Here is a 23,308-nt window from a genome sequence, read left to right as displayed (position 1 = left end):
ATCTAATTCATGCTGATAAAAAAAATATCCATATGCCTAATGGACACATGCTCAAACTCACACACTTCTGATAGACTTGAAGGGGCAATCTGTAGTTGCTACATCCAAGAAGGAAAGATATTCCACAAATTAACTTTCAGCAAGGCACACCTGTTAATTTCAATGCATTCCAAGTGACTACCTCATGAAGCTGGTTGAGAGAATGCCAAGAGTGTGCAAAGCTGTCATCAAGGCAAAGGGTGGCTACTTTGAAGAATCTCAAACATAAAATATATTTTGTTTTGTTAGACACTTGTTTGGTTACTACATGATTCCATGTGTTATTTCATAGTTTTGAGGTTTTCACTATTATTCTACAATGTAGAAAATGGTAAAATATAGAAAAATCCTTGAATGAGTAGGTGTGTCCAAACTTTTAACTGGTAATGTGTATATATATCAATGAATTCTTGAAGAATATAACTTATAAATGCGCCTCGTGAGCTTAGTTTAACTGTCACACTCCATGAGAACCCAAAATATAAACTTGTTTTTCTCCAATGTTTGTAAACATTGTAAATGCAAACAAACACTGTATAGCCTCATAACATGGTTAAACCAATCATTTGCATCCATAGCTCTATCTATTAATCTGAGAGTGGTTACATTTTCCAGGCCCATCCCTCAGCTTTTTACCAAAACAGAGGCGGGACGGCCATTTTGTTATTGATTCATCTGTGGATTTTCCCTTTAAACAGCTGCATATTATCAAGATATCAAAGTGTCACCAACAAAGGTAAAGGTAAACAATAGGCCTATAGCAAATGCAGCATATGATATTTATTTTTCACATGCAAATAGCACTTTTCAGTAGTGCACAAAGCATGCCATTCCATGAGCGCAGCATTTATTTTTCAACTTGTATCAATGAGCCCAATCAGTCCTCCATGACAATAAAATCATAAACAACAGAGTAGGACTGGCTTGTAAATCCTTAGTTTAGGGGTTATGCTCAGGTAAAACAATTTAGCTAATCTATACTTCCATATTTCCAAGTCCTTTTCTTGAAGATCAAGTGGTATACCATTTATTGGCATGACTTGAATTCTGATCGACTTAGATTTTTAATGTAAATATATAATTTAATCGTATTATTGTATGTAGTAGAAAGCCATGGATTAGAAGAAACCTACAAAACCAACCCATAAAGTAAAATTTAACATCCATATACGGCCAGCTATGTAAACTTTAACATTGATTAATCCTGCAATAGATGTTGTTCAACTGGTAACATACTTTGTCTTCTTCTAATACCTCTTAAGGGGGAAGTAATCTAAAAGTAACTGAATGTAATCAGATTACGTTACTGAGTTGGGGTAATCCAACAGTTATGTTACTGATTACATTTGACAGGTAACTAGTAACTGTAACAGATTAGAAAGTAACCTACCCAACCCTGGCTCTGAGTGACTGAACCCTTGTAGACAGTTTTCCTTCCTGTTTCACAGAGTTTTGTTTTACCACCCTGATCTGAACCCACCCAGTCACCTTTGACCCTACCCTGACCTTCTGTCACAAACTTGTCTGGGTTGGTAGGTAGCAATGGTAGGAGACTTCAGGAAGTGCCTGTTTTCCAATGAATTTACAGAGAGCTGTGACATTGAAAAGACAGATTGACCTCCTCCTGAACCTATAAACTCTCAGTGGTATTCACCTTACAGTGGGAGACTGAATATAATATACTGTAGCTAATCACAGGCTACCCAGAGGTAACCGAGGTTTGGAATGCACACAGTGTCTCTCACTGAGAGAGTTTGAATTGAGTTTGAATTGAGTTTGAATTGAGTGGTATTTCATTAGAGGTGACATCAGATCTTTTTTTTAGTTTTTATAGCTTTGTTTGGATTGTTTTGTCCCTTGGTTTTTACCGACAGTGGCAGCTGAACTCATGAATACAGCATGGTGTGAAGCAGACTCCCAGAGGAAGATTACTCAATCGTGCACACAGCTCTCTCTCTACTGTCTACCCCATACATGGTTGCCAAGACAACCACAGCATAATATTTTGCTTTTGGAAATGAGGTGAAATCTACTCAGCATATTGTCACCAGTAAAATTCTCAGAGGAGTATAGATGTGGCAAGTGTATGGTCCCGTTACACAAGTCGGGTTATGCTGCTTTTTCTTCCCTTTACTCTGAGTGAGTTGCTGCAGCAGGATAGGATTTTCGGTTTTCAAAATCCTATCCCCTATGCTCGTCTTCCCATATTTAGTCACATTGGGAGTCTTTAGACGCATGCATGACTGAATTGAAATTCTATTTCAAAGGGACATTTTTGAAGAGCTACAAAATCAAGTAGTGGGGGATTTGGACAGCTGCCGGCACCTGCCAGTACCTCGTTTTACTGGGGCTAAGTTGGCTAGTCTGTGAGACCGTCCACAGGGAGCCTTCGCCACATTCAAGTAGCCTTTATTGGAGGAGACAATGTGTCAGATCTTCCTCTGTAACTATACAGGAACCAAATGAACCAAAGAATACATTTGAAAGGCGTTGTGTGGCAAAAGGAAGTGTTGGACGAGCTGAGAGCAGACACGCTTGAAGTTAAGCACGTGTATCCTAATCCGCATTCTAAAAAATATCTTAAACCTTCCATAAATCACTCAGGCCGGCCCCCATTGATAGAGGGCCGTAGTAGGGTGCTCCCATAATGGGCATGAATATTAGGAAGCCCGGTAAACACTCTCCCTTTCACTGCAGTATGTGGTAATGCACCGTGAGAGAAACTAGCAGGTGGACCTGCCATAATACCAAGATGTGATGCTGTCAGCCTGCCAGAGAGATGCTTATACATATCATATTACATATCAATTATGAGAGTCATTGCTGACTGCCTAGGCCAACACCGCCAGTCTTTGTTTCCCTGATTAGCTGCGCTGTCGTTATGCCCATGGAGGAGTGTGTTGTTAGAGAAGGCAAGAAATGATATCAATATCCACCATTTTATTTCTATAAATAGCAGCGGCCTTTGAATATCAAAGAATGTTGCATACCTCTTGAAAAAATGTGTGCAGAGTATCGTAGGAACGAATGAGCAACTGTGTGATGTGGATGTGTGAAAACCTACAGCTGTGGAGTAAAATAGAAGTACTGACAGCTGATTAGAATGCTGATGGCTTATAAAGTGATCACCTTCTGGCATTTCCACTTCTGGGTCCCACTGCACAAGTTGAGGGACGGGGCTCCTATAAATACTCACTGAAAACTTCACCAGCAGACAGCTGTGCATGCCGCCCGGCCAAAGGCCCAGCTCAAAAATAGGGACCCTGCCCTTATTTACCTTCCTATTTTCATGGGCAGAGAATTCACATAGGGTGCATCCCAAAGTGCAGCCTATTCCTTATGGGCCCTAGTCAAAAGTTGTGCACTGTGTAGGGAATAGGGTTCCATTTGTGATGCGCTTATGCTCTACCATCAGCTATGGGCCACAGCTGTCCCAGGTTTAGCAAGGCTCAAGTGTAAGTTGAGGAGACCAGCCTGGCACGGTCACATCCCCAGAAATATTCGTGATGATCAACATGTGATATTGGGCAACAGGAAAGTTGTGCCTTGTAGCATAGTCATTAGTAATAAGGGAAAGTGTGATTCAATGTGTGAACTGATACCATGTTTATAGTGAGGCTTTGCGTATTTGCCTACCATTGGATAGTGCCTGTGAATCAGTGAAGGCTGCAGAGGGGAAAACGACAGATAATAATGTCTGCAACGGAGCGAATGGAATGGCAGCAAACACATGGAAACCATGTGTTTGATGTATTTGATACCATTCCACTATTCCGCTCCAGCCATTACCACGACCCCAGCCTTCCTAATTAAGGGGCCACCAACCTCCTATCCTGTGAATCCACATTTAAAGGGAGTTGTGAACAACAGTATTACCAACCACCATTTTTGTTTTCTGTCCTAAGTTTACTGTTATTGGAGGGTGGGCATGAGACCGAGAAGAACATGTACAGTAACTTGTAGTGGGTGACTTTATATGGCATGAATCCACTTCAGAATATCATCGTAAATATTATTGCCACTCTTTCTCCTGAGCCCGTTTTGAGATATTTCGATACAGAACCTTTAGGTAAACATTCCAATGTAATATTCTGCCTGCTGTTACCCTGGGCTTGTCATGGCTTTATTTTCTTACACACAACTCTTCGTTTTGGTTCGAATCAAACTGACACTCAAAATGAAGACAAGCTCCATGGCTGCACCCGATGGAGTGCTTGGCTTCTCCCCTGAAACAACTATTAATAACGCCCAACTCTAAAGTGGCTGCTACCATTTGGCTGCCAGGATTCTCTCAGCCTGAGTCACACGCTGCTTTCATCAGAGACTGTGCAACCTTGGGGAACTTTGGCCCCATTCATATGCAATGGCCTCATCGTGTTCTTTTCCTGAGCACCCCCGCCGTGTCGCTCCCTCCCTCCAAGGTTATGGATCCCCTGTGTCTGTGTCTTCTGCCTGGGCTGTTGTGTTGATGATGTGACCATCGTCATAACTGGCATTGTCCCAAAGCTCGACCCCTGATATGAGAGCAAATTATTTTGATTCACACAGAACAAATCAGTTATCTATCATCCAAATTCTATTAAAATTGCCCATCTGTTATGACTATATTCTGGGATCTGCATTTTCACAGCATATCGGCTTTGATTATGATGCTTCTGATGGCGATGCGGACTTATTACAGACACAGACAACAAACATTGGTCTGATCAATGTCAAAACAAGGCCAGCCAGGCCAGGCATACTGTAGCAGCTCCGCTGGTGTGACATGATGGAAAGCGTGACTCTGGCTCTATAGATTCTAGGACAATGGAAACAATGGATCTGATTTGGCACAGTAGGAGGCGAGAGCTCTTGGCCAGGAAACGTCCTCCCTGCAGTAAAAGCAGTAACTAACCCACTCCATATACTGTAGCTAGAACTATGCTAACCTCATCCCTAGTCTAACTGCACATAGCGAGGAAGTGTATGGTGAAAGAGGTTACAAGTTACACTAGAATACTAAAAAAGTCATGGTAGTCATGTATTTGTATACGTTAGTTCACATAGCCTACCATTCAAGGTCACACATGTTTTTTGATGCATTAACGTCACACTGAATATATTTGTTTATCCAGGCTAGAATAACACAGTTGCTATTATAGCTACTTGCTTTATAATATTCCTTTGATTCCAGATGTTTTTAAAAAAGTCCCTATGACAACATTCATCTAGACCATTCTCACTCCCAGAGTTGGGTCCCACACCTAAGTATAGCAATTTAAGAAACAGAATAAGGCAGCAGTGTGAAATACAAGTACAGCGGGAATGACATAGGCCAAAGGGCATTAGTTAGAGGTGAGAGGTTAAGTTATGTGAGATCACAGGGGAAATTCTGAACATGTCGCTTTTCTGCTATTGATTACAAGTCTTGAGGTCATATTTAAATGTGGCTGAAATGACAGAAATGTTATTTACTCTCTATTGTACAAGCTTTCTTGCTGGTCTATGTTGTATGCATGGCCGAGGGAGATCCCCACTGAGAAATGTTAGCAACACTTTCAACTTGTTCAAAACATATGCCATGAAAGACATAGGCATATACTTAATGCTCAGAGAATATTAATTAAACAAAAACATTATTCTAGGGCAGTGTTATATAAGGTTTTGAATCATTTCAGCCAGTGGCTTAGAAAATAACACTAACGAGCTACAAAACGGGTCCCCGGAAATTGTGCACTATTGTGTACAATGTCATCCATTTTGTATGATATGTTACGATTTCCAATTCGTACAATAGGTTACAAATTTGTAAGTGCTTAAGATCCCATCACTCTCTTTAAGAAGTGATCTCATGGCATATTATTTGTCATTCAATACTGTCAAATGATTATGTTGCTCTGCAGAGATAATGACGCACTACATGACTCAGGCTTTGTAAACAAAACATGATCCTGTTATGCCAGGAGTGGAGGAGCCACTGACTATTACCTCCCCAATGGCCACTGTGATCAAAATAGCTGCTATCCAAAGCCAGGGAAGGAAACTGATAGAATCCTCATCGTCTCTAAAGAATTTACAGCCACCAAGAGGGCAATTTCAAGTTATTTCTTTGGATAACATAGTGTGAACTATTTGGGCTGTGGATTCAGTGTCCCTGTTGTCTGTCTCCGCCCTGCAGGTGAGAATGCGGTCCAGGTGCAGCACAGCCATGGAGGGCCCAGACGACGGACAGATAAACCATGTCACCCAGCCCACCAAAGCCTTCCCAAAAGAGGAGGGGGAGAACACACCAGAGCTGGTGAAGAGGAAAATGAAGGTCCAGCGAGAAGAGAAAGAGGGGAAGTCAGTGGTGTCTGGATCAGCGAAAAGGCCCCAGACAACCACAGAGAGCAGCAGAGGACAAAAGAAGGCAGCAGGGCTGACAGATCTCTCTAAGGAGGACCTTCTCCGTCTGCTGGGAGTCATGGAAGGAGAGGTGCAGGTGAGAGGTTCTCCAATAACACTGTGCTGCTGTGCCCTGGTCAAAAGTAGTGCAATATATGCAGTGGCATAAAGTACTTAATAAGTACTTTAAAGTATTTTTACTTAAGTTTTTATTTTTACTTATTTTTACTTAGTTTTTTGGGAGTATCTGTACTTTACTATTTAGATTTTTGGTAACTTTTACTTCACTACATTCCTAAAGAAAAAATAAAGTACTTTCTACTCCATTCATTTTTTCTGACACCCAAAAGTTTGACAGGAAAATGGTCCAAATCACACTTACCAAGAGAACATCCCTGGTCATCCCTACTGCCTCTGATCTGGCAGACTCACTAACAACAAATGCTTTGTTTGTAATTTATGTCTGAGTGTTGGAGTGTGCCCCTGGATATATGTAAATAATATAGAAACAAGAAAATTGTGCAGTCTGGTTTGCTTAATATAAGGAAGTTGAAATGATTTATACTTTTGACTCTTAAGTACATTTTAGCAATTCCATTTACTTTTGATTCTTAAGTATATTTAAAACCAAATACTTTTAGACTTTTACTCAAGTAGTATTTTACTGGGTGACTTCCACTTTTACTTGAGCCATTTTCTATTAAGGTATCTTTACTTTTACTCAAGTACGACAATTGAGTACTTTTTCCACCACTGTATAGGGAATAGGGTGCCATTTGGGATGCACACAGAGAGTTTCTCCACTGACACTGTGCTGCTGTGTGCTAGGTAACAGCTAACATTGTGGTAAGTGGTTTGTGTTATATTTGGCAGGTGGTAAAATCTCAGCCTCATCATCTCAGTCTATGTGTCTGGCTTGACATGTTACTGTGACCAGGAGTGCGTAACCCAAGAGTCATGATGCTGACTCACTGCTGTTGAGAGTCAACCTCAGCGTCAGCAGCCATTAACTCTGGTACCTTCCCACGCTGCCCCACTCTGTGGGTCCTAATGAAAGTGTTAAGCCTGCTGTTCATTATTTTCTTAATGGAGTTCCATTTATAATCAAGCCTCAATAGAGTACCACAGTATGAGTCATAAAACCCACAAAACCTAGCGGTCAAACAGGGAAATGGTTCCAATCGTTTTTCCACTATTCATTTTTCCAATAGGGGATTTTAGAAACACTTAAAATAAGGGCTGTGTTTTGTGTAGGCTCACCCTAGCGTGACGTTTTGATAACCGTGTAAATCTCTCTTGAATTTGATCAATATATTCGGCTGTATTTACCCCGAATATATTGATAAATCACCATGTCCGAGAGAGATTTACATGGTTATGAAAAGGTTACACCGGGTTGCGGTTCAAACTCATAAAAGACACACCCTCGTCCACTTATCCTCACCTTATGCCCTTGGGGGAATCGCCGTCAACATCTTGGTGGGCGGTCCAAATGATTAGCCAAGCAAGTAAAGTTTGCGATGTAAGCCCACGTTTTTAGTCAAGTTTGCGAGTGGACAAAAATTAAAACCCCAACGTCAATATTTGGAGTCAACATACAAGTGTAAGTAAAAACGAATGTAAATAAGTTCGAAATTGTGCTACTAATGCACATGACGGCTCAAACACGTCTCGTAAAAGTAATGATGTTTTTGTTTGGTTAGCTTTTGGAAATTGTAGAAATTAAACATTTTCCTTCAGAAGTTCCAGCTAGGCAGGCTAACATTATTTAGCATTTGCTAGCCATTATACAGTAGGTGTATATTCATAATTATATATTTAATGTAAGTAGACATGCAATCATAATTGACTGTAGTGCATATAAAGCACCGACAAGCTACTGGTGGCTGAAAACACAATCATCGCGGGATGAATGAGTGCCGAATTTCCGGGCATTTCTTCCTCCTTCGCCCCTTTTTTTTATTATGAATTTATTTTATTCATAATACAAAATATCCTCCCTTGCCCTGAAAGTGTATACTCGTCAGACGTCATCAGAAGTGTCCACTTAATTTGAGGGCTGAGGGGATAGGGCGTCTTTTGTGTTTGGACTGCAAACCTACACAAAATACAGCCATTATTAAGTGTTTATAAAATCCCCTATGGGAAAAAAGAATTGGGGGGGGGACAATTGGAACCATTTCCGTGTTTGGGAGCTAGGTTTTATGACAACTACTGTGGGGCTCTATGAAGGGAGTGATGCTGCTGCCATCAGTGCACCCTCATCTCTTTCTACATCCACCTTATTTGTTTAGGCATGTTGATGACTTTGCAAAGTTGCAACTTGGGATAAACAACACACGTCCTCCTCCTACACCTTATGTTGAAATCTAACCCTAAACATGTTGAAATCCAACATGCTCTGAATGTATTAACACTCAAGGTCTTGTGAACACAGAAGAATGGTCTTGTTCATACTAAATTACTTGCTAATGATATTCTAGAACAGTGGTACGGCAATAATTAAACTCTATTAATCATTTATAAGGAGCGAGATAAAGAAGGGTCTTGTACTTCAGGAATGTATAATGTCGTCCCAAATGGCAGCCTATTCCCTAGTGCACTACTCCAACCTGGGCATATGGGGTCGGTTGAGAGAACTTTTGGGTTACATTTGTATGAGGAGACACTCAGGGGTCTAACTAAGGAGAACAGCACCCCCCTGTGGGGAAAGTTGAGCTCAGTGCAGGAAAACCACTATGAATGTGCTGTTTATTTTAAATAGTTACCCCACCCTGTGGTCACTTAAATATTAGAATGATCATACTTCAAAATAGTTGTATAGGGTCACCCATGTATATTCTTTAACCCAGGGCTCTCCAACCCTAATCTAGCACACCTGACTAATAATTAGCTGGTTGATAAACTGAACCAGGTTAGTTATAACTGACGTTGGAGCGAAAACCTACAGAAGGGTCTCTCCCCAGGAACAGGGTTGGTGAGCAAAACTGAACTTTTACCAATAATTTCCTTTGACGGAGCTGGCCGTCATGCCATACAGAAGTTAAAAATACAACTGAAAAGTTATCAAAAAATGTATAAATATTTATTAAAAAACAACAAAAAAGGCTACAAAAAGAATAACACTTGAACCTTAAGATACATCGCATGTCTGGCCTCTTACCACATTGTCAAGAACTCCCCAAACTCTTCTCAACCTCCATTTTTAAAGGAGAAACACAATCAGGTGTGGGCAATAACCAATTAGGGGTGTGGCCCACAAACCTGCATACAATTAACTAGACCAGACAATTGACCAACCAAACAAACTGAAGGACATGTAGTTGAAAGATTACGTGGACTTACATGGATAAAAGTATGGAATAATGATAAACCTGGGCCCAGTTCAACAAACGCAGTTCTCACAACACATTTAAAACAGTTAAAGGGGGAAGTAGTATCTTCACTAGGACACAAGCTTCACATTTCCTGACTCAAAAACAAAAGCAACCTCCAAGTGTCACTACTCACAACAACAAAGCCACATCCGTCAATTTGAAGTGGTTCAAATGTCATTGAGAGAAAACAAGGTAAAAATAATGTTATTGTCTTTGTCCCTGTGTAAATGGTTCTTAGGTGACCTAATGTGTGTCCTCCCTGCTCCTTCTGTCCGTAGGCCAGAGAGGATATCATCCACATGCTGAAGTCAGAGCGTCCGCGACCCAAAGCCCTGGAGGCCCATTACGGCTCAGCTGCCCCCATCAAACCCCTCCAGGCCCTGCAGAGAGACAGCCTTCTGACCAACACTACAATGCTTGGGGACAACGTCTATGAGATGCCCATGCAAGAGGTGAGTACCACTATAGACAGTTTGGTCTCATAGACGAGATATAACATAGTAAATGTAGATCTGGGACACTCACATTTGTATTATGTTTGGTATGCTTACATAAGGCAATCTCATTACAGATGATTTTAGCTACTTTGCAACTACTTAGCATGTTAGCCTACCCTTCCTCTAACCTTAACCTAATTCCTAACCTTAACCCATACCCTAGCTATGTTACGTTTACCCCAGAGTCCAGGTTGCTATAGAAGTTAATATCAAAATAAATATAGATGAACTATAAATCACTATACAGTGTTGATAAAAAGGTAAATGTTTTTAATGACTATACTGGATAGATAAGTGTTTGAATGACTCAGACATGGTGTGTGCTCCAAATGGCACACTCTTCCCTAATAGCGAATTATTTTTTATCATATGGGCCCAGGTCAAAAATAGTACACTATATAGGGTGCAATTTGGAATGAAAACATGGTGGATGTCATTTGAAAACCTTCTAATATGTTGATCAGTTGGACCGGCTGGAGGACAAGCATCGCGAGACGTACAGGCGTATGCTGGAGCAGCTGCTGCTGGCCGAGAAGTGTCACCGCCGCACGGTTAATGAGCTGGATAGCGAGAAACGCAAACACACAGACTTCATGAACAAGAGTGATGACTTCACCAACCTGCTGGAGCAGGAGAGGGAGAGGTGAGAGAGAGTTGCATGTTCCTTATTCCATGTGTGTAAGTACAGTGGTGTACCGCAGTTTTGCTAACTTTCTGCAATTCTACATATATTGCCATGGTGCAGAGAAATGTACAGTTTTATAGCTTAGCTCATGCTATACATGTTTTGCAATGAGGCTAAGAGAATTTAGAATTTTTAAAGCTAATTTCCTGCAATTCTACACTGCCATGAGAACTTTTGCAGTTTTATAGCTAATCTCATGCTATTCTACACATTTTGCCATAAGTCAGAGAAAATGTTCCTGTTTTAAAGCTAATTTCCTGCAACACATATTGCCATGTTTTGCCATGACTATTTTACACATTTTCCTATGGCTTATGGTGTGTTTATATATTTTTGAGGTTTGGGGCCCCCGGAGCTCCTGCCCCCCACCTTGTGGTAGCTGCAGTACGCAAATGAGTAATTACATCATGTTACAATTGGTTGTGTGCCAATCTGTCACTGCACTCTGCAAATCACAAGGCCCGCCCGCATTGCTCTAAAGTGCGACCATTTTGAGCTCATATACTCCTGACATTTTATTTTGGTAGCACCAGTGCGACCAGGAAAGAAATCACCCAGATAATATTTGTTCTAATGATGGGCTTCACTGTGCAGTTGTTTCCGAGTGCCCTTGAGAAAAAAACTAGTGCAGATTCATACAATGTCTGTCTACCACTTTGTGTCGCCGGGTTAGCTAAAGGCTTTCCCCTAAAACAAATTAATGTTAACTGCAAAGTAGGCTTACCTGGAAGAATTATGATTATTTGTATCAATCGGGTGGTGTTTTGTTTTGCAAACTCTGCTATTGCGCATGCAGTACAGAAACACTGCCGGCCAAACACCAGTCTCTTGAGGTGCGCAATTGAAATTAAAGAGCAACTATACCCTTCAAAATAACATTTAATTTTTTTCCCCAGACCTCAGAAGGTCTCCTGATATGGTTTAAGCATTGTGGTCCTTTTATAACAATGAAAAGGTGATTTTTGAGAGGGAGAACCTGAAAAACAAAACTAGGGAAATTGGGGGGAACAAATCTGAGTGCTGGTGGACCAAAAAGGTAATTCTTTAGGCCCTGTTCATAAGCCATGTCACGGGTCGTTACAAAACCAATCAGGGGCATTTGTTAAAACCTTATCCAGTCATGATACCTCATTAGCTAACTAACAACTAGGTTATTTTACCGGTATACTGTATCGAAACATTTGGGGGCAGAGAAAGAAAAGGAAAGGGATAGCTTCTTTAGAAGACCAAAGATCATAGCAATGAAGGACTGATCTCTTGCATGTCATTGCTCACAACTTGACGCTCTTAAAGAGACAGTGCAGCATTTAATGTAACGCATCTCAATATGTAGTACTTTTACACAATGTAGAAACCTAATATTCCATAAATTACTTTGTAAATTTCATGACAGGTTTTTGTATCAACATTTTTATACAGCGTTATTAGTTTATAGAGCATAACATGCTTCAAAGGTAGCTAGAATTCATATAGATTCAATATGCTACATCTCATTCCCAAAGCATATGTTCTGGTGCTCCTATATTTTGTTGTGAAAATCAACAACAAGTGGGACACAATCATGAAGTGGAACGACATTTATTGGATATTTCAAACTTTTTTAACAAATCAAAAACTGAAAAATTGGGCGTGCAAAATTATTCAGCCCCCTTAAGTTAATACTTTGTAGCGCCACCTTTTGCTGCGATTACAGCTGTAAGTCGCTTGGGGTATGTCTCTATCAGTTTTGCACATCGAGAGACTGACATATTTTCCCATTCCTCCTTGCAAAACAGCTCGAGCTCAGTGAGGTTGGATGGAGAGCATTTGTGAACAGCAGTTTTCAGTTCTTTCCACAGATTCTCGATTGGATTGAGGTCTGGACTTTGACTTGGCCATTCTAACACCTGGATATGTTTATTTTTGAACCATTCCATTGTAGATTTTGCTTTATGTTTTGGATCATTGTCTTGTTGGAAGACAAATCTCCGTCCCAGTCTCAGGTCTTTTGCAGACTCCATCAAGTTTTCCAGAATGGTCCTATATTTGGCTCCATCCATCTTCCCATCAATTTTAACCATCTTCCCTGTCCCTGCTGAAGAAAAGCAGGCCCAAACCATGATGCTGCCAACACCATGTTTGACAGTGGGGATGGTGTCTTCAGGGTGATGAGCTGTGTTGCTTTTACGCCAAACATAACGTTTTGCATTGTTGCCAAAAAGTTCAATTTTGGTTTCATCTGACCAGAGCACCTTCTTCCACATGTTTGGTGTGTCTCCCAGGTGGCTTGTGGCAAACTTTAAACAACACTTTTTATGGATATCTTTAAGAAATGGCTTTCTTCTTGCCACTCTTCCATAAAGGCCAGATTTGTGCAATATACGACTGATTGTTGTCCTATGGACAGAGTCTCCCACCTCAGCTGTAGATCTCTGCAGTTCATCCAGAGTGATCATGGGCCTCTTGGCTGCATCTCTGATCAGTCTTCTCCTTGTATGAGTTGAAAGTTTAGAGGGACGGCCAGGTCTTGGTAGATTTGCAGTGGTCTGATACTCCCATTTCAATATTATCGCTTGCACAGTGCTCCTTGGGATGTTTAAAGCTTGGAAAATATTTTTGTATCCAAATCCGGCTTTAAACTTCTTCACAACAGTATCTCGGACCTGCCTGGTGTGTTCCTTGTTCTTCATGATGCTCTCTGCGCTTTTAACGGACCTCTGAGACTATCACAGTGCAGGTGCATTTATACAGAGACTTGATTACACACAGGTGGATTGTATTTATCATTAGTCATTTAGGTCAACATTGGATTATTCAGAGATCCTCACTGAACTTCTGGAGAGTTTGCTGCACTGAAAGTAAAGGGGCTGAATAATTTTGCACGCCCAATTTTTCAGTTTGAGTTGTTAAAAAAGTTTGAAATATCCAATAAATGTCGTTCCACTTCATGATTGTGTCCCACTTGTTGTTAATTCTTCACAAAAAAATACAGTTTTATATCTTTGTTTGAAGCCTGAAATGTGGCAAAAGGTCGCAAAGTTCAAGGGGGCCGAATACTTTCGCAAGGCACTGTATGTAGAAGAGGTACTGACATGAAGTATACATTGCTACAACTATGATTTCCAGTAATATGGCAGTATTACATAGAATATATCATTATTTTATGGCATTGCTGTTAAAAAGTTATGACACCCATTTGCCTTCATAGATATAACTGTCACAAGCTGTGATTTACCCATTAAATCATTTTAGCTTCCTTTGATACCAACAGAGTTTGACTATGGCTTTAAAACAAGGATGAAGCAGAGATTGTTTTTTTTTTTAAATCCGATACCAGCAAGATGTTCCCAGGTGGAATTTATGAGGCTCATAACAGAGGTGGTATCCAGATGTCAAATCTAACCTGGCCCCCAGTACAGTGCTTCAGTGGTACCCAATTCCCCATGTAGTGCACTCCTTTCTACCAGGGCCCGTACACCATGGTCAAAAGCATTGCACTATGTAGGCAATAGGGTGCCATTTGGGACGCAGGACTGTCTGACAGTACCTCAAGATCTGCAAGTCAGGACGGAACACTGACATCATCTCTACCCAACACTAGAGACGGATCCTTATCAGATTACTATCTGATCATCCATGACGATGAATGGTTCCTCACCATCAGAACACTGCTAGCTCACACAGCACTATGCACAGCTAGTTCTACTCCAGGTGTAAAACATTCCCCAATTGAAAGACCTCATGCCTCACTGAACCATTTACCCACAACATGAAAATATTGTAGAGTGTTTTGACAGTGGGTTGCATGCTAATTGATTAGTAGTCTTACGTAAGGAACAGATGGATGTTCCTATTTGCGGAACAAATGTTGTGTGTGTGTGTGTGACCTCGTCCATGAGCGAAAACCTGCCCAGCATTGCCAAATTAATCGCTGTGTATACAAATAATTTCTGTCACTTATAATTGACCTTGTTTTACTTGTGCTAGAATTTAATTTGCTGTTCATATGTTGTTAAGGACATTAACATACAAATGTGACCACTGAAGGTATCTGGGCAATTCCATGGTAAATTTAAACAAACCATACAACTCTATACACAATGACTATATTTCCAAAATGTACACTGAACATTTTACAAAAACAGTGCCTTCAGAAAGTTTTCACACCCTTTGATTTTTTTCTATATTTAGTTACAGCCGGAATATAAATCTGATTACATTTATATTTTGTGTCACTGGCCTATACACAATACTCCATAATGTCAAAATGGAAATATGTTTTTAGACATTTTTATTCAACCCCTTTGTTATGGCGAGCCTAAATAAGTTCAGGAGTAAAGATTTCCTTAACAAGTCACATGTACTCAGTCTGTGTTCAATAACCGCGTTTAACATGATTTTTGAATGACTACTTCATCACTGTACCCCACACATACAATTATCTGAAAGTTCCCTTAGTCGAGTAGTGAATTTCAAACACAGATTCAACCACAAAGACCAGGGAGGTTTTCCAATGCCTCTCAAAGAAAGGCACCTATTGGTAGATGGGTAAAAAAAAAAGCAGCCATTGAATATCCCTTTGAGCATGGTGAAGTTATTCATTACACTTTTGATGGTGTATCAATACACCCAGTCACTACAAAGATACAAGCGTCCTTCCTAACTCAGTTACCTTAAAGGAAGGAAACTGCTCAGTTTTCACCATGAGGCCAATGGTGCTTACAGCATTTAATGGCTGTTGACTGTGATAGATGACAACTGAGGATTGATCAACAACGTAGCAGTTAACTATGTCCTGAATTCAAAGCGTTATGTTTGGGGCAAATCCAACACATCACTGAGTACCACTCTTCATTTTTTCAAGCATGGTGGTGGCTGCATCATGTTATGGGTATGCTTGTCATCGGCAAGGACTAGGGAGTTTATGATAAAAATAAACGGAATAGCGCTAAGCACAGGCAAAATCCTAGAGGAAAACCTGGTTGTCTGCTTTCCAACAGATACTGGAAGACAAATTCACATTTAGGCAGGACAATAACCTAAAACACAATTAAGTGATAATGCCTGAGAAGCCAGTGTTTGGAAGCTATTGGCATGGGTGTTGTTGCTCTCTTATTAGGACACTGTTCAGAGGAGCTAGCTAACAACACAGCTAACACAACTTCAAACTGAAGCTGGAAAGACTGCAAACTAGCTGTTTTCAATTGACATTTCTTTCTATATGTCCATAAAAATGATGCCATCTGATTCATGATTTCGACTGGCTGAGAAACGCTGCCTGCCTTTCTGTCACATCCCGACTCCTGACCCCTACATGTTCATTACTATGGGACAGTTGGAGATCGAATTTGAATATTGAAACAATGTTACAAATGTCGGAGAGACCTACAGCAAGGTTTATACAAAGCTCTGCTGTTAAACTAAATGTTAGTCGAAAAGAAATGTGAGAATGTCTAGATGCTTTTTATAGTGGAGATAGTTTCGAACTTCCCTGCCTGGGCTGATGAGACAGTGGATTGCGCAGTCAGATGGAACAGAGTAAATAGGCATTTTAACATCATAGATTTAGCCGGTGGTAACTTGTGGAATAGACACCGGCTAGAATGCTCTTTCAACCAATCAGCATTCAGGATTAGGCCAAATATACACGGCAGTTGCTTACCAAGAAGATGTTGAATGTTCCCGAGTGGCCTAGTTACAGTTTTGACTTAAAATAGGCTTGAAAATCTATGGCAAGACTAGCTGTCTAGCAATTATCAACAACCAACTTGGCAGAGCTTTAATAATTATTTTAAGAATGTGAACATTTTGTACAATCCAGGTGTGCAAATCTCTTAGACTTACCCAGAAAGACTCAAAGTTGTAATCGCTGCCAAAGGTGATTCTAACATCTATTGACTCAGGGGTGTGAATACCTATGTATATTAGATATTTCTGTATATCATTTAATATAATTTAGCAAAACATTTTAGAAACATGTTTTCACTTTGTCATTATGGGTTATTGTATGTAGATGGTTGAGGAAAAAATAAATTTTGAATCCAGGCTGTAACAACAATGTTGAATAGGTCAAGGGGTATGAATACTTTCTGAAGGCAATGTAGTTGAACAGTACAGATGTAAAGATTTGTACAGAATGATGGTAAAATCTTCCTCAATTTGTGACCACGTTTTCCAAACACTAAATATCTAGTCTGAATTAAGATTAAAAGATGTCTGCAGAAAGGCAGCTGCGTAGGCACTAGCTATTATCAAAGCCAGCTTTACAGAGATATTCAAGTCCGGGCTCTGGCTGGGCCACTCAAGGACATTGAGACTTGTCCTGAAGCCATTTCTGTGTTGCCTTGCCTGTGTGCTTAGGGTCGTTGTCCTGTTGGAAGGTTTTCATCAAGGATCTTTGTACTTTGCTCCATTCATCTTTGCCTCGATCCTGGCTAGTCTCCCAGTCCTTGCCGCTGAAAAACATGGTGCTAGGTTTCCTCAAGACGTGACACTTGGCATTCAGGCCAAAGAGTTCAATATTGGTTTCATCAGACCAGAGGATCTTTTTTTCTCATGGTATGAGAGTCCTTTAGGTGCCTTTTGGCAAACTCCAAGCGGGCTGTCATGTGCCTTGTACTGAGGAGTGGCTTCCGTCTAGGCACTCTACCATAAAGGCCTGATTGGTGGAGTGCTACAGAGATGGTTGTCCTTCTGGAAGGTTCTCCCATCTCCACAGAGGGTCACTCTGACAGATCTAGAGTCCATCGGGTTCTTTTTCACCTCCCTGACCAAGGTCCTTCTCCCCTGATTGCTCAGTTTGGCTGGGCGGCCAGCTCTAGGACGAGTCTTGGTGGTCCCAAACGTCTTCCATTTAAGAATGATGGAGGACACAGTGTTCTTGGATCTTCAATGCTGCAGACATTTCTTTTTTTGTTCCCTTCCCCAGATCTGTGCCTCGACACAATCCTGTCTCGGAGCTCTACGGACAATTCCTTCAACTTCATTACTTGGTTTTTGCTCTGACATGCACTGTCAACTGTGGTACCTTTTTTTTTTTTATACAGACAGGTGTGTGTTCCTTTACAAATCATGTCCAATTAATTGAATTCACCACAGGTGGACTCCTAACAAGTTGTAGAAACATCTCAAGATTATCAATGGAAACAGGATGCACCAGATTCTTTTGAGTCTCATAGCAAAGGGTCTGAATACTTATGTAAATACTTTTTTTTTTTTTTATTTGTAATCAATTTTAATTTCTAAACTTTTTTCGGTGTCATTATGGGGTATTGTGTGTAGATTTTTAAAAAATTTTTTGAATAAAATTAATTTTAGAATGAGGCTAACAGAAAAAAATGGAGGTTTGAATACTTTCCTATGGCACAGAGAGGGGTCAGATCTTCACTTAAATGCACTAAATACATGTTAATGCCTGTCACTGCCAGAAATACATTTTGAGCACACTGTTTTCTTATCTATGGTATCAGGCTTCTCCTGGTGGATATGACAGACTGCAACATGGTTCAATCTGCATTGTCATTGTTGTGTGCAGCCATGGCTTCAACCAAATTAAATCAGAATGCAGGCAACGTTTTAAAGCACTTGGGCTACAGTCAGCAAAAATCAGTTCAACTGATAGTTCCAATCTGTGTGCGATGTCAATTGCTGTGCAACATGCTTTACCAGACTGCTTTATTTATATATATATATATATATATATATATATATATATATATATATATATATATATATATATATATATATATATATATATGACCCAAACAGAATCTACAGGAATTGTTTTCTATTTTCTGCAGAGAATGCTGCTGAAAATCTGTAGAAATCCTTAATTTTATTTGTGTTAACGTAAATTCCAAATTCGCACCTGATAACCTGTTCATCCTCTCCCTGTGCCTCAACATGGGTGGTGCTCTCCCTCTCTCTACTGACTCTCTCTGACCCCTGCCATGACAATCAAATGAAATCAGAATGCAGGCAACAACTGTAGAGATTAGGAATTTAACTGATAGTGCCCTTAACTCAAATTCTCACATGATGACTTGTTTGTTTTTACCCTGCCTCAACACGGGCAGGGCTTTCTCTCTCTCTCCACTGTCTTTGAACCCTGCAATAATCATGACCGAATACCATTATCATATGACACAAATGTCTGGCCTTAACAATGATGGGGTTAGCTCATTAACATGAATTAAGTTCTGCTTTCATTAGCTAAATTATTGATTTACTGTCTGGCAATATAGCTGGCTAGCTGACTACATAGTACCAGTCTATTATAAATTGTTCCATGTAACTAGCTAGCTATTTAGCCATTCATTTATTTACTTAGTCCTCTGCACTCCCCCCAAAAATCTTATGTCCTGTATTTTTCTCCTCTTTGGCATTGACATCTCTACTAGCTACTTTTTCACAAAGGCTAAAAACTGACTCGCTGAGTGCTGTTCATCTGAAGCTGCAGTTGAAAAGGGGAAGATCCAGATACAGTGATAGCTTACCTAGCTAGCTAATGTTAGTCTAGCTAAATTAGCCAAACTAGCATTAAATCACTCGGTATAAAACTATTTTTAGTATCTCATAACCAATAGTTTGCTAGTTACACAACATAGCAATACATTTATGAAATGTTCATAAACTTGTACTAATTTTCAACATTCAAAACATGTATGCACTCGTGAATATAGATGCCCAGGGCTTGAGAATAACTTTTTTCATCACCATCCCAGAATCGTCCCAAAGTGCAATTTCAACTATCCCAAACTGAAGATGAACATCCCAAATTAAAATACTTTGTTTATTTTAGTTTTGATTTGCCAACGTGTCTACTCTAGACCCTAGGTCATTCAGTGACTTAAAGGCAAATAAGAGTACTACTGAAATAAATAAATAGGGCTGTCAACGGAGCCAGAAATTCACACATGTGCCTCTAAAAAGGCCAATTAGAATAACATTCAAATCTATTTTGCATAAATGCACAGGTAACTGACAAAATTTAAAGGAAAACTTGAGGAAATGAGGGATACAAAGTATATTGAAAGCAGGTGTGGTTCCTGAGTTAATTAAGCGATTATGCTAAGGGTCATGTATAAAAAGCTTTCAAACACTTGTAGAATCTATGCCAAGACACTTTGTTTGATGTTTCCTTTATTTTGGCAGTTAGCTGTACAACAATTAAAGTGTAGCCTAGGTGATGTCCACACCAATGCGGATATGAGGAAGGTGCCAGGAAATATAGCCACACTTTCAGGCTTTTAATTACATAATGTAATGTTTGACAAATATAATGTAGGATTATTAACATTAACATTTAATGGCTTAATTCTGAAATGCGAGGCATGGTTAGTTCACAAGAGTGGAAAGGCAGGCCACTGGCCAGTGCGTGTTGCACACATCACCCACCCTGTGATATGAGCAGAGGCAGTCAACATTTTTTTAAACTATTTAACCATAAACTTGATTGGATATAACCTGGAAGTTATATGCAATTTTATGAAACATGTCTTACCTTGTTTAAGAGTACACTAGCCAAAATCAGACCATAGAAATGTTAAGGGAATTATTAAACCAGCATTTATATCAAGTAAGGCAATTATTAAACCAGCATTTATATCAAGTTCTATTGGTTTTCAAATCAACCTTCTTTCATTGTCCAGCAGCCAAAGAGACAATCCGAATCATATTAGCAAACCATGCTAGTTGTTGCATCTTTAGCTCTCCCCTCTTTCTAAAATTCTAACATTTTCATCTCTCACAGGAAACCACTGGCATATGCAGTGTGCTTTCCAGAACAGTGTGTTCCCGCTAATTGCGTTTTGGAACAATGCACACACGGTGTAGCCTACTGCCGTGTGTGCATTACTGCACTTATAACATGAAGAAATAGTTTATCAAAATTATTTTGCTAAACGTTCTGATCTGTTGCATCAGTCTCATTGCTTTAAAATGTATCATCAGTAAGAACAAACTACGCTAAACAAATTTAAACAACATGCAACAATTTCAAAGACTTTGAGTAACAGTTCATATAAGAATAAGTCCATTTAAATAAATTCATTAGGCCCTAATCTATGGATTTCACATGACTCGTCACAGATACCTTAAAAAATGTAGGGGGTGGATCAGAAAACCAGTCAGTATCTGGTGTGACCACCATTTTTGCTTAATGCAACGCGTCACAGCTCCTTCGCATAGAGTTGATCAGGCTGTTGATCGTGGCCTGTAGAATGTTGTCCGATTCCTTTTCAATAGCTGGATATTGGCGGGAACTGGAAGCCGCTGCCGCAGGAAGAATTTTGGGGGACGTGGGAGCTGAAAATATTTTGGCCCACGCTACAGATGTCTACAGTATCAGTCCACTAATACAGGACCAGTAAAGGCCTTAGTGAACTACTTTGGTTCTTCTTTTTTTTATCACGAGGAAAAGCATTCCTCATGAAGCTGGTTGAGGGAATGCCAAAAGTGTGCAATGTTGTCATCAAGAAAAAGGGTGGCTGGCTTCCGGGTGTGTCAAGAAGAGGTGCGGCTTGGCGGGGTCATGTTTCGGAGGACGCATGGCTCTCGACCTTCCTCTCCCAAGTCCGTATGGGAGTTGCAGCGATGGGACAAGACTAACTCCCAATTGAATATCATGAAATTGGGGAGAAAAACAGGGTAAAAAGTACCAAAAATGAATAAATAAATGCTCGCATCTGCCCAGTACAATTGAATTCTCCAGCATGCCAGTGGCCATCAAAGGTGAGCATTTGCCCACTGAAGTCTGTTACAATGCCAAATTGCAATCAGGTCAAGACCATTATGAGGACAATGAGCACGCAGATGAGCTTTCCTAAGATGGTTTTTGACAGTTTGTGCAGAAAATCTTTTGTTGTGCTAGCCCACAGTTTCATCAGCTATCTGGGTGGCTGGTCTCAGATGATCCCACAGGTGAAGAAGTGGAGGCCCTGGGCTAGCATGGTTACACGTGGTCTGGTTGTGGGGCCCGATGGATGTCCTGCTAAATTCTCTAAAATGACGCTGGTGGTGGCTTATGGTAGAGAAATTAACATTTAAAATTCTGGCAACAGCTCTGGTGGACATTCCTGCAGTCAGCATGACAATTGCACTATATTGTGTGACAAAACAGTACATTTTAAAGTGGCCTTTTATTGTCCCTAGCACCTGTGTTTAGGAGAAATGCTCACTAACAGGGATGTAAACATATGTGTGGCCAGTTTGAGAGAAATAAGCTTTATGTGCATATGGGGAAACTTCATGGATCTTTTATTTCAGCTCATGAAACATGGGACCAACACTTTACATGTTGCGTTTTATATTTCTGCTCAGTGTAATTGGTAGGTCAACCTTCTACTTGCGGACGTGATCTACACTGCCAGACAGTAAATCCTAACTTTAACCATTAGTGGGGAAAAATGCTAAACTGACCCACGATCAGCATCTAAGGGCAATGTCACCCTACTCCTGTTCTCAACCTGAGATTCACTTTGTTTTTCTATGCTGAGGACATGTAGAATGGCTGGTTCAGTGAACTGGTGAATGAATCAAGGCCGATGACCTCAGTCATATTACCTTGTTGAAATAAATGGCCAGTATTAAGCAAGTTGGGAACATCAAGCATTTAGTTAAAGCCTTTAGCTAGGTTTATGTGGATGGAGCTTCTAGCAAATAGAGGGAGTGTTGAAAATATGAAATGTTGTAATATTAGATTTGGAGGTTTTATATTCATATTTTGTTTAAGTGGGTCACATTCAGAAACGTGAAATGAGACTTGTGACCTCTGCACAATTCAAATGCATGCCAATTATTATAATCCACCTCCAAATGTAGTCACCTCAAATGCATTACTCATTTGGTTAGTAGATGTCAATCTCAGGTTTTCTAATTTATTTTTTTTACCCCTTTTTCTCCCCAATTTCGTGGTATCCAATTGTTGTAGTAGCTTGTCTCATTGCTACAACACCCGTACGGGCTCGGGAGAGACGAAGGCTGAATGTCATGCGTCCTCCGATACACAACCCAACCAGCCGTACTGCTTCTTAACATAGCGCGCATCCAACCCAGAAGCCAGCCGCACCAATGTGTCGGAGGCTACACCGTGCACCTGGCAACCTTGGCTAGCGCGCACTGCGCCCGGCCCGCCACAGGAGTCGCTGGTGCGCGATGAGACAAGGAGATCCCTACCGACCAATCCCACCCTAACCCGGACGACGCTAGGCCAATTGTGCGTCGCCCCACGGACCTCCCGGTCGCGGCCGGTTACGACAGAGCCTGGGCGCAAACCCAGGGACTCTGATGGCACAGCTGGCGCTGCAGTACAGCGCCCTTAACCACTGCGCCACCCGGGAGGCCCGTTTTCTAAGTTTTGAAAGGTTTTT

The 23,308-nt window shown here is 40.6% G+C and overlaps 1 protein-coding gene across 7 annotated transcripts in view; it reads left to right on the top strand.

Moving 5' to 3' along the window:
- Positions 1 to 23,308, top strand: part of LOC110522090 (filamin-A-interacting protein 1) — a 46,688-nt gene that overhangs the window by 8,166 nt on the left and 15,214 nt on the right. For 5 of the 7 annotated variants that reach the window (XR_002473255.2, XM_021600186.2, XM_021600188.2 and 2 more), the window contains exons 2-4: positions 6,197 to 6,499; positions 10,058 to 10,231; positions 10,741 to 10,919. Coding sequence is in view for 6 of the 7 variants with exons in the window: in XM_021600186.2 (XP_021455861.2) it covers positions 6,203 to 6,499; positions 10,058 to 10,231; positions 10,741 to 10,919 (650 nt within the window). In the remaining variant the exon portion in view is untranslated. Of the gene's footprint in view, positions 1 to 6,196; positions 6,500 to 7,860; positions 8,006 to 9,720; positions 9,972 to 10,057; positions 10,232 to 10,740; positions 10,920 to 23,308 lie in introns of those variants that run through there. The other 2 variants (XM_021600190.2, XM_021600189.2) reach the window with 2 other exon arrangements.

This window comes from Oncorhynchus mykiss, chromosome 4, assembly GCF_013265735.2.
Source record: "Oncorhynchus mykiss isolate Arlee chromosome 4, USDA_OmykA_1.1, whole genome shotgun sequence".
In the NCBI taxonomy this organism is placed as follows: domain Eukaryota; kingdom Metazoa; phylum Chordata; class Actinopteri; order Salmoniformes; family Salmonidae; genus Oncorhynchus; species Oncorhynchus mykiss.
This window is presented reverse-complemented; position numbering and strand designations above follow the sequence as displayed.